Source organism: Harmonia axyridis, chromosome 2 (genome assembly GCF_914767665.1).
Source record: "Harmonia axyridis chromosome 2, icHarAxyr1.1, whole genome shotgun sequence".
Lineage (NCBI taxonomy): Eukaryota > Metazoa > Arthropoda > Insecta > Coleoptera > Coccinellidae > Harmonia > Harmonia axyridis.
Genome location: NC_059502.1, coordinates 57863426 through 57876150, shown reverse-complemented (window position 1 = coordinate 57876150; position 12725 = coordinate 57863426). Strand labels below are relative to the sequence as shown.

The 12725-nt window shown below is 35.0% G+C and overlaps 1 protein-coding gene across 2 annotated transcripts in view; it reads right to left on the bottom strand.

Annotated features, from left to right (window-relative positions):
* The window catches only part of LOC123673936, a 241568-nt gene that overhangs the window by 70664 nt on the left and 158179 nt on the right, over positions 1–12725 (bottom strand). For both annotated transcript variants that reach the window (XM_045608704.1, XM_045608703.1), the window contains one exon: positions 10129–10221. In XM_045608704.1, the coding sequence (XP_045464660.1) occupies positions 10129–10221 (93 nt within the window). The remainder of the gene's footprint in view (positions 1–10128; positions 10222–12725) is intronic.

Genomic DNA, 12725 nt, shown 5'->3' with positions numbered 1-12725 from the left:
GGACCTCGAGGACCACGAAACGTAACGGCTGTGCTCCCAGATTTTCGAGCCGGCTCTTCGGTTTCTAAGCCAACTTGAAAGGGCAGAAGATCGAGAAGTCGAAAAGTTACGGAAGGGGGCGAAAAAGAAATAATCGGCTATTGTTTACAAATATTGACAGAAAGGTTTCGTCGGCGGCAATAATTTTAAATTTGCGCGAAATCGAAGTTAGTTAAGTCTGTTGTCGATATGATTGTACGATGGAATTATTTGTGTGTTTCAATTTTAGATTGCGTTTAGATCCACCAAAGCTTAACATTTTCTCGAAAACTTTAAACACTCTCAATATATTCGTCTTAATAGGTATGTAAAATATAAAAAACTATATCAGTAATCATAATTTAGAAACTCTGAGGCTGTTGCACCAAACTACTTTGCAACTTTTCAATTTGAACGCAAAACTTTAAGAATTTACCCCAGGCCAATGCTCAATCTACTAAGTAGGTTTAACTTAATACTAGAGGGTTTCCCGATGAGAGGTTTCATTTATAATAGGCCTCTATCTGGGCAGCTGTCACTTTGGAATTTAACAAGTAAAAACTAAGATATTACTGAAAAAAAAAAACTACACACGCTTCAACAACTCATTGAAATTGTTAATAGATATACGAAGAATCGAAACCGTGTTTAGCACTTAAGAACAACTGAGAATATTGCTGCAGTAAACTGTAGTAACCGTTGATGAGAACCCAGGTTTGTCGATCTTAGGTATTCCTCGGACAGTTTCCGTCGACCGCCGCATTTCGACGAATTTATCTAACCAATCACAATCTCGGCAATCCCGTAGCTGTGCGGAACTACGCGATAGCTAGAATTGCGATTGGTTAGACAAAATCGTCGAAACGCGGCGGTCGACGACAACTTTCCGAGGAAATCGTACCTTTAGGTCTTAAAGCTTTTGAAGTCCAGTTAAAACAAAAACTCAAGTCGGTCGATCAAATGCATCAAAATCATCCGGATTTCCATCGAAAAATAATCTTAACCTTGAAGACTACAATCAGAAGCAGAATTGTCGTATTTGGGGCTCGGAAAATCCAAGAATGATTGTTGAAAAGCCTTTTTGGGCTGGTGGTGTGATTGAACCTTACTTATTCGAAAATGATGGTGCAACTGTTACAGTGAATGGATTGCGCTACCGAGCTATGATTAACGATTTCTTTAAGCGGGATTTGGAAGATATTTATGTGGATGATTTTTATTTTCAACAAGGCTAGGTGCCACACAAGCAACTAAACAATCCAAATTTTGCAAGAAAAGTTTCCTGGTCGTGTTTTTTCTCGAAGAGATTATCACAATTGGCCACGGAGATCTTGTGATTTAACACCTTCCGATTTGCTTATTTGGAGCCATGTTGAAGATAAGGTCTATGACATTGCTCCACAATCGATTCAAGATCTTAAAGATGGAATTCATGAAGTTATCGAGGACTTATAGTCGCGAATATGCAAATTGGAAAATTTTATGTAAAGGATATGATGCTGCCAACCTTAGCTGTGGCGGGCATTTGGCTATTCTTGTTTTATGTCCTTAATACCTGAGGCATACCTGTCTCTTCATGATGAAATACACATTCATTGATTCCTCTCGAAGTATATTAGTTTTTTTTCATATCGAAATCTTATTGGAATAATTTCAACTTTCAGCTGCGACTTCAGGACAATTTTCAAACAATTCTATGAAAAATATAAGAACTAGTCGTCGGCTCAAAGCGTTCCATGATGCATCTTTTCTCGTCCACCGGGCAGTGGAGCATCGCCTAGACGGGTTGAGTCACGGTCAGCTTGCTCTATCTCTCGTTATCAGCGATGAGCGCCGTTCTTTGAATCCACCAAGACGTGTTCCGTACGCCGAGCGAAAAGCGATAATTAATTATGTATGATTCTGTTACGGCCAACGATTATAAGCGGTAACCGCGTGGCGCCTGAACACGGCGTTGCCGAACTGCAGATTTTTCTAACATTTCAGAAATTAGAAACAAATTAAATGAATGAATATATATACACTCTCCATTAACAAAAAAAGGAAGAAGAAACACCATAGAGGAAAAAGAATAATTCCGATGACATTTCAGGGAATACCTAACCAATAACTCGACGGATGTTGGTTTTTAGTTAAAGCATAACCCATAACATAAAAATCCAAAAGTGACAAGTTACGCACCCTTGCAATTTTTCTTGCAATTAAACCAGAGCGAGCCGTGTTGTGTGGCTTGTTGCACCATCTTGCTGAAACCACATCTTTCTATCTCATTCAATTGGAAAAATCGTCATTCAAACGTTGTTGTTCAAGCACCCAATCGGCATATATTCTAAAAACATCCATGGTCAGCTGGCTTTAGTTCTTGTGTCAACTGAACCTTATAAGAGTGGACTAAAAATCCTGATGCAAAATACGTAAGGGAGGGCCAAATGTAGTGCACCACGAGAAATGAATCACTTTGGATCTTCTTCAACACTTTCGCATACAGCAACAATTATTTTTATAGCAAGTTTTCACAATTTTCATACATTCATCAGTAGATCAACGATCCATATTGTTAAATGGCTTTTCTTCAACAAAACGTGTGACATCTGTCATTGAAACAGGGCTGTGAAATCCGGATTACGACATGGTTAACCCAGTATCGCAAATAAACGAGAGGATTACTAATTTTATGAAGTTTGATTAGTTCCAAAATAGAATTATTTCAAACTAATTGATTCGAAATCAGATGAATATGTTGGGTTTATACGTTTTCTTTAATTTAATAAAATGTGGGTATTATTTTGGATACAAATATATGTAATTACACTACGATTAGTACCATCATTACACGAATACACAAAATTATATTTCTATTGTTGAATGACCATGACGATATAATAGAAATATCCTGTCAGATTGAATGGCATAAAAATACGATAAGGTTATCCGATGTGAGGATAACATAATTATTCATATTTCGTATTTTTGAAGTTGGATCAACTCCAAATGAAAAAAAAAAACAAAATTACTCACTTCTACAAAATAATGAAGGTTTTTGACCTTCAATATTTTTACTAGATTGTTATGAGTTTAGATATTAATTCCTACAATTTTTTTAAGCTACCTGAAATTTCGAATTCGAGATAATTCTGCCAACGCTGGATAATTAATATTTGTTGTCATACCTATAGTTTTACTTGGAGATAATGATGATCTTATGGGTAAGGGGACGGAGAAAATAGCGCAGACAGTTCTAGCGTCACGCAATCAACCAGAGCGTGCAAAATGTGGATTTTCCCCTAGTAGACTCCTAAATATTATAATATTCAACAGTTATGAGCGTCTTCAGGAGATGTTACTGAAAATACATCGTAGGAAATCACCTGACTAAGTAGAATACGATACATTATCTGAAAACATTATCACCCGTTTTTTGTTTGTCTTAATGAATATCTCAAACCAAAAACAATTTTTGTTGTTAACATCACTCTGCTTTTTTAACCTTCATTAAGTATTCATACGATTGATAATACTTAACTGATGAACTATTCAGTATCTTCAGGTAATATATATTCGAAAAGGAATTTCATTCATATTTACACTGATTGAGAATTGCCAGAATTACTGTCACTCACGTGTCTAGTACGGCTAGCTTCAAGGTATTCAAAGCGATAAAAAGACGTTGAACTCGTCGTAATACACACGTATATGATATTATCTCATACGGGCTAGTCTTTTCTTTTCACTTTTCAATACCGACTGTGCGTTTAACAAGAATTTGAATCCCTTAATTGAAGGTTTTATTTCATTGCATCGGATTTGAAATCCCAATTGAATTATAATATTCGTGTCTGATGAAATAAAACTCCATCAGTTTCATAATATTTCAGAAATGCGTCTTGATCAAGATGTTCTGTTAAAGGACCCCGCACGTTTAGTACGGAAAATGGCTTTCCGTGAATTTGGCTGAATTTTTGATATGTTGTAGTTCTTGATGAACTGATCAGAAAAGTCCTTAGCCACAAAGCTCAAAAATGGACAGTTTTCGAGATATGGAGCTTTGAAAATGGATTTTTTGCAATTTTTGGGGTTTTTGCTCATCAATCGGGGAGCTCTCATTTCTGGTTTTGATGGAATTTGGATGTTCGGCGGCCAGAACCCGACTGAGAAATGATCTACCTTGGTTATATTAGGCACCGCCATCGATAATTTTTTATACACTGCTCCACATTGGCTATGAAATGAGATATAAAATCCAAGATCTTCCATACATCTTTTCAAGCCACAAGATGATGCCAGAATAATTCACATGACCGAGAAACGACATATTGTGAGATTTTTTTAAGACAGGCCATAATATCTGAATCCTCATATATCTGATGTCCAATAATATCAAATATGTTAGCCGAAATGTTCATAACCAGGCATCGCGAGCTGTAATGGGGGAAAATGGGAAAATCATAATCATATTTCCTCAGGGATAACAATTGTGATCACTATTGATCTCATTTACATATGATATGTGATTTGTTTCTCACAAATCTCGATAATCTGACAATGGGGTGCCAAGACATTTTCCTTGGAATGTCTCGAAATTGATGATAGCATCTCACAGACAAACGAATCCGTGAAAATGTCTGCAGTTTTGATGCAATATAGTACTATACGGGTAGAATATAGAAGTCCAAGTGTTGGAAGCTAACTATGAATGGAACATCCGATATTAACCCACGAATTCTTGAAAATAATTTTTTTTTCTATGAACTTTTTGAACTTCACACATACGAATGAATACTATCTAATAATATGATCGTTGGCTAAATGAATGAGTAGATCAATCAAAAACAATATAATAATGAGAGTGACTTTCATAATAATAACAATAATGATAATAAACAAAAAACAATTTGAAATTATATTAGCAATCGCAAGAAATCATTTAGAATATTATGAATCGAATCGAGGGCAAAATTATCATTATTGTTATTATTATTATGAATGTTATTCTCATTATTATATTTTTTTTGATTGATATACTCATTCATTTTGCCAACGATCATATTATTAGATAATATTCATTCGTATGTGTGAAGTTCAAAAAGTTCATAGAAAAAAAAAATTATTTTCAAGAATTCGTGGGTTAATATCGGAAGTTCCATTCATAGTTAGCTTCCAACACTTGGACTTCTATATTCTACCCAGATAGTACTGTATTGTATCAAAACTGCAGACATTTTCACGGATTCGTTTGTCTGTGAGATGCTATCATCAATTTCGAGACATTCTGAGGAAAATGTCTTGGCACCCCATTGTCAGATTATCGAGATTTGTGAGAAACAAATCACATATCATATGTAAATGACATCAATAGTGATCACAATTGTTATCCCTGAGGATATATGATTATGATTTTCCCATTTTCCCCCATTACAGCTAGCGGTGCCTGGTTATGAACATTTTGGCTAACATATTTGATATTATTGGACATCAGATATATGAGGATTCAGTTTTTATGGTCTCTCTTAAAAAAATCTCACAATATGTCGTTTCTCGGTCATGTGAATTATTCTGTGTGGCATGAAAAGATGTATGGAAGATCTTGGATTTTGTATCTCATTTCATAGCCAATGTGGAGCAGTGTATAAAAAATTATCGATGATATAACCAAGGTAGATCATTTCTCAGTCGGGTTCTGGCCGCCGAACATCCAAATTCCATCAAAACCATAAATGAGAGCTCCCCGATTGATGAGCAAAAACCCCAAAAATTGCAAAAAATCCATTTTCAAAGCTCCATATCTCGAAAACTGTCCATTTTTGAGCTTTGTGGCTACGGACTTTTCTGATCAGTTCATCAAGAACTACAACATATCAAAAATTCAGCCAAATTCACGGAAAGCCATTTCCCGTACTAAACGTGCGGGGTCCTTTATTTAGAGTTACCAATTTTTGTTCAAACAATAATGATTCTGTAGCAAGTACTTTTCGTGCATTACGGGCAAACTATGGTCGACATAATCGTTCATCTGAGCGTACAATGGACTAGTTTAGTGATGTCGATAATACTATATTTGGCACGATAGAATTAAAATATAGAGCAAAACTGATAAATCAGTGAAAAAATTTTGAAAATCCATCAATAAATGACTGAGAAATAGATTATTTAAATTACGTATTTTAGCGCGGAACGTCTTTGGTCTGTGACGTCACGGCACTTGCCTGTGATCGCTACACCATAAATTACGTTTAAATACTTAGCCGCGCCAAGGCTCTCGCGCCGTTTGTAGTTGTACAGTGTAGTTTTAACTCGAGTTTTGTTTTTATATCACCATAATGAAAGAAGGCTTCGTGAAAGGACAAAGTGACAATTTGCCTAAAATAGATATATTCGCAGTGATGGAGTTTTTTTCTTCAAATCCATCTTATGTCAGTGCGTAAATAAAGGGAGAACTTTTCAAGTAAGTAACGATGATTTATTCAAAAAACGTTTCATAAACAGTTTGTAGTTGAGTACTGGTTGTTGAAGTCTATCAATGGCAAAACATATTTATGTGAGGAGTAAAAAGTAAAAAGAGAAAAAAGTATATTATATGTATGTATATAGTACGTTATTTCAGCCATCGTGTAACGAACAAAACACGACACGAACGGCACAAGTGATTGTACACCAATAAATTCGTAAGCACTCTGCGAACAACAGTCGTCTAGTGTGTGACGTCACGCCACTTACACTTACTATGAAATTATTCTTCCAAGCGCAACTTCAAAGTCCCATAACTTTTTCATTTCTAGAGATATTTCAATGATTCTTCCACATTTTTGTTTCATTTTACTTAGATCTTTAGAATTAATCCTTAACAAAAAAATGAAAACTAGTCCATTGGTAAGACAGTGTTAAATTCGAACAAACTTGATGTGTAACTGATGTTTTAAGGTCCAAACATCATGCTGCTGTAAGTGAAAGTGCTGAAGAAGATCCAAATTTATCCATTCTTCGGCGCGCAAAACAGTTGGGCTTGTCTTACAGCACGCTATGACTCATTTTTCATCTGGATTTGCATCTCCATCATTATAAGATTACGTTTCGAGAAGTATACAATCGAATATTGTCTATGCTCTTGTAATATTATAACTAAAGATTTGATCGATATTATAAATGGAAGTGAGTTTTATCTACTTTTACTTTCGGAACCACAAAAAGGGAGATCCTTTATATGAAGCCTCATTGTTTTAATCACGAGTTCAACGTTTTATTTTTCTGAATAAGCAAACGCTCATTTTTTTGATCTGTGATCATCACACAATCGCATCTAACAATCAACGTGGCTGCAAAGTGACTATCGAAACCCTACGTTCGGATCAAGGGATAGGGAAAATTGCTTTTCATGATTTACGAGCGCACTCCCCTGTCGATTGCCCCTTCTCTACAGATTGGTCGTTTCGTCGTTAACGTCCTCTGACGCCCCTGGACTTTGTGTGTGACACCCTTCGTTCGAGAGAGTCGGGATTTTAACGCGTCGTTAATTAATGATCGCCTTGTGTGAACGTAATGCCCGAGGTGGCGCAAGCAGAAAGTTTCGGCTTTTTTACGTAAGTATCCGATCAATTAGACGAGGGAAATTGCTTTCTTCTTAGATTTTTTCATATATGAAAATAATAAGTTGTGGTTAGGTGACCACGGGAAGTGCGTTTAAAAAGTAATAAAGAACGTGTGAAAACTTCTTATTTTCGATGAAGAAAGTATACTTTAACGGACAACTGTCGTACAGCTCCTTATGTTCAATCGATTTTAAGGAATTGCGTGAAATATGATTTCAATCCATAAAAACAAGATAAATACTTTCGACAAAGTTTGACACTCAGTCTTTGACTTAAAAATTAAAATTATCATATTTCTTACAGGTATGCATGAAGACACTTCATCTATAGAATAGACTTAGAACTGGTCATGGTCGTTGTAATAGTACCCTCTTCAAATGGCGTTCTATTGATAGCCCACTATGTGAGTGTGGTGTAGAAGAGACCATTGACCACTTGGTGAATGATTGTCCGATTTATAAATTTCATGATGGTTTCCAAGCTATCCATTCAGTTTCAGATTCTTTTTTAGAATGGGTAGTTAGCTTCAAATCGATATAATGAAAACTAATATTTAGTACTCCTTTCTGCTTCTTTTTTGTTTGTTTTAGGATACAATTGGAAATTATAGAGTCGTCAACCGAAAAGAGAGGATAAAGGAAATTTTGTTTTGGTTGAAGAGGAAGTCCTTCAATATAAATTATGTCAGCTTATTCTGTAAACGTTTACACAAACCAGTCACTACACCGATACGAGGAGACAGAGTTTTTGCTGAGGTTTTTATCTGTTCTTTTGTATCATACGTTGAAATGTATGATGCCCCGTTACATTTCCTCTGCTAATACTGAGATTCATCGACACATATGCTTGATTGTTTGAAATTAATATTTTGTATTTCTCTTTCTCAAAAGAATATATATCTATATAATAAAAAAGTGAAAGATAAGAACGTCTAGTACACCGAAAAATTGAATTTGTTCTATGAAGAGAGACTATTCCTACACTCAACCACATTTAGTTGTGTGTTTCAAAATCAGAAACAAGTACATAAGGAAAGATCCAATCAGAACGATCATACTATTCACATTAATTGGAAGCTACAGCCCCTAGAAGTTGCCTGTCTGAAATAGTATTTGGCAATTTCCCATTACAATTTGGCATAGTTGTGGCCTTTATGAGATTCTGATTCATCATCTACAAATTTCATCGAATGGCTTTATTTACTCGAAGACCAGAAATTCCTGATGTATTTTCTTAATGTTTTTTTTATCCGAATTGAAGAAAAGTAGAAAACAATTCAAAAGCAAATGTCAAGAAAATGGTCAACTCTTGAAATCCATCATTTCAACAACCATTCTCATATGAAGTCCTGAAATCTTGGTACACAATCAAAAAACTCCTTAAATTAAATTACCTATTCATGTTAGTTGACGTCAAAATCATGAATGGAAGAAAGAGAATTTTGCTACATATTTTTTTTTCATATAAAACTTTCATTAACTATTCCCAGATTGAAAATAAAATAAAAAATCACCTGAAATTGTCATACCTCAAAACTAACTATACACAAATTATCATAGAAAAAACTTCAAATGAGAAGATTGGATGTAAAAGTTTCGAATGAAATACAATGAAAATACGTCAATTTGAAATCAATCCAAATAATGAAGCTATCCTTACAAATGATACGCTGTATACAGAAATAAATATTATAACCTTTTTATACATAAAGCCATGTTCTAAACTAGGTAATCTCGGTAATTTTTATCGTAAATGACACATTTTTCGAAAAAAAAAAAATGTATGCAATAGATGAATAGTTTGGAACCTTGAAGAAAAACCTGACTATCTGAAAAGGCAGTTTTGTAACACTGAAGTCATTTAATGACATACTTAAAAGGAATTTTCAACTGGAAATTACTCATTTCCTTCCAACGAAGTTTCACCTTTCCACATTATTGCGATCATTATTGCGATCATATCATTTGAGAATAACACAATATTAAGAAATATAACGTTGTCAATCAGGAATTCCATCACCTATAAATGGATATACACATAAAACAAATATTAACATATCATTGTTATGAAATGCTAATTTGTTAAGCCCTTCTCGACAATGCTCACAATATTTACCTTATATACAATCGTAGTCTCCCAAAAAGGAATCAATTTAAAAACACATATCAAGAGTATCCTATTGTGCACAACTAAAAAATATCCTTCAGGCCTGATATTTAATAAACTCCATAGATAAATTCAATCTAACTCGAATAATGTGGCTAATGAAATAAAAAAAAGTAGGTACCCATTTACGTTTTCTCAATCGATGAATAAACGATGCTTCTATAAACGCACCTCATACCGCATATATATACTCAAGAGGTAATTGATATTTTCGTGCTCTAATGAACTATATTTAACGTGACCTTTCGTAATATGTCAAATTGAACCGAATTTAATTTCATACCTACTACGTGCGTCACTATTATTTCCGTCTAATTGAGATATTAATCGAATTAGGTGGCATAGAAAATCGGGTACTTACCAACTATGCTGAATAACGATGAGGCTAACACTAAAACTAAAAAATTCACCCAGGGGGGTGTTTTCTTGTGCTGATGTGACGATCGTCTCCTGCCTGAAAAAAAATTGTACGTCATGAGAATCGTGCATATAATAGCAATCTATTCAGCATTAAATACAAAAATAAAACAACCATTTCATAGTAAAGGGACTCTTATTTATATTTATATGAATTGTTTTATATTATCGAGACTTTCCGAATATAAAGAATGTATATAAAATTCGGGTACTTGTGTTTGGTAGTCCAGTATATAATGCGATTAAAACCGGGACATTGAATTTGGAATATTCAATTGGACACACTCAAATGAATAAAATATGAAATTACATAAAGGTCCTACGACCTCACAAAATATATAAAAAAATTTCCAATAAGAAATTTCATTTTGAATAGCCGGTGGCAGATGGCACTTTTGAAATTGCCTTTAGACATTTTACAAGTAAAAACTACGCCATTACTAAAGATGAAACAATGCACGCTTCGAAATTGCTAGAATTTACAACAAAAATGGTGAAAATTTCGCAGAAACAGTTTGCAGAAACTAAAGCACTTTTGGGTTGTCGTGAAGCACCTTCTCGGCCGGCAATAGTGAAACAGTTGCTGTGGTCTGAAGTATTGACAAAACCCAGGTTTGTCGACTTGAGTTTTCTTTTCATAATACATACTTGTATGCATTTCAAACTAGAACTGAAAATCGAAAAAAATCGATAGATTTCAATTCCTCAACTCTTATTGGATCATACAACTATATAGAATGTTAAATTCACCAAAAATTCACAAATTGCAGAAACGTAAAAATACTGTTATAATGGAAAGGCAACTGTTTTGCTATCCTTATAAGGGATGAAAATATTGAATGAAGCATCAATCCTTTTTGACTATCGCACCGTGAACGACTTTATTTGTGGAAAGAAAAATCAAATAATTTACTATATGATTCAGGCAAAAACTCATCAAAAATCATCGAACTACTACTGTACTCTTTTGATACGGCTCCAGCCGACTTGTTTCTCTTTCCAGGCTTTAAATTACTGCTTCGATTCAGTTAAAAAACTGACATGAAAGAGAATTATAGATTATTTGTTGACGTTAATATTTAATATATCACTTCGGAGGTGTCTTCTTTGATGCGATACAATAAATTTCGATGAAAAATGCATATTTTGTGTTTCATCGAGCAATTTATCTTGAATTAAAATTGTGGACGGTTTCCTTCCGACTTCACTTGGAATCAATGAATTTATGATCTTTGCATTATATCCACACACTTGTTTATTCAATTGGCCACTCAATTATAATCATAAACATTTGTGATAAATCGAGAAAAGGATCATTCACATGTCTATTAGGTCTTTTTGAATGACTCAATGTCTCATATGAATTTTGAAATATACATCTAGTAGTCTATTCATTGGGTAGGAAGAAGGGAGTTGGTTTCCTGGAATGTTTTCCGTAAGTCTTGAAAATTGGTAATTTTATAGATTTCGATGTGCTTTTTCCGAACTTGAACTTTGCCACTTGCAATCTTGGTCATCTATTGAAGCGATCCATGGATCGATACAATTTTTCACTTCTTCAGAAGACCGGAAGTGCTGGTCAGCCAGGTCGTGTGCCATTGATCGAAACAAGTGAAAGTCCGAAGGAGTAACGTCTGTGGAATACGACGTGTGGGATAGGACTTTCCATTTCAACGTTTCCAAGTATGTCTTAACCACTTTCGCAACATGGGTCGAGAATTGTCATGCTGGAAAATCACTTTATCATGTTTCTCGTTGTATTTCGGCCGTTTATCTTGCAATGCTCGACTCAATCGCATTAATTGCGTTCGATAACGATCGCCTGTGATTGTTTCAGTCGGTTTCAACAACTCATAATACACTACGCCGAGCTGGTCCCACCAAATACCTACTGAACCATGAATATTTGGTTTGGTTATCGACGTGGAAGCATGGCCGGGATATCCTTATGATTTTCTACGCTTGGGATTAACGGAATGAACCCATTTTTTGCCTCAATTCACAATGCGAAGTAGAAATCCCTTCCGTCTTTGCCTTGCAAGCAGCTGTTCACAAGCAAACAAACGCCGTTCAACATTTCTCGGCTTCAACTCGTACGGCACCCAATTTCCTTGTTTCTGAATCATCGCCATGACTTTCAGGTGTTTTGAAATGTTTTGTTGCGTCACTTCCAATGATCCTGACAATTCTTATTGCGTTTGACACTAGTCTTGATCAAGTGATGCCTCCAATTCTGCATCTTCGAAAACCTTCTCTTTTCCACCGGTCTTCGACATCTAAATCACCGTTCTTGAAGCGTTGAAACCACTCTCGGCACGTTCTTTCACTAATAGCGGCCTCACCATAGGTATTTGAGAGCAATCGATTAGCCTCAGCCGCAAATTTCTTCTTATTGAAACAGAAAACTAATACCCCGCAAATGACGAGAATTTGGCTCGTAAGCTGACATGTTTAATCGAGAATAACTTTATGATGCAGACACAAATCGACTAATATTTCGATGGCGTTATGTTTACAAATACCTAAGCTTATTGTATGACA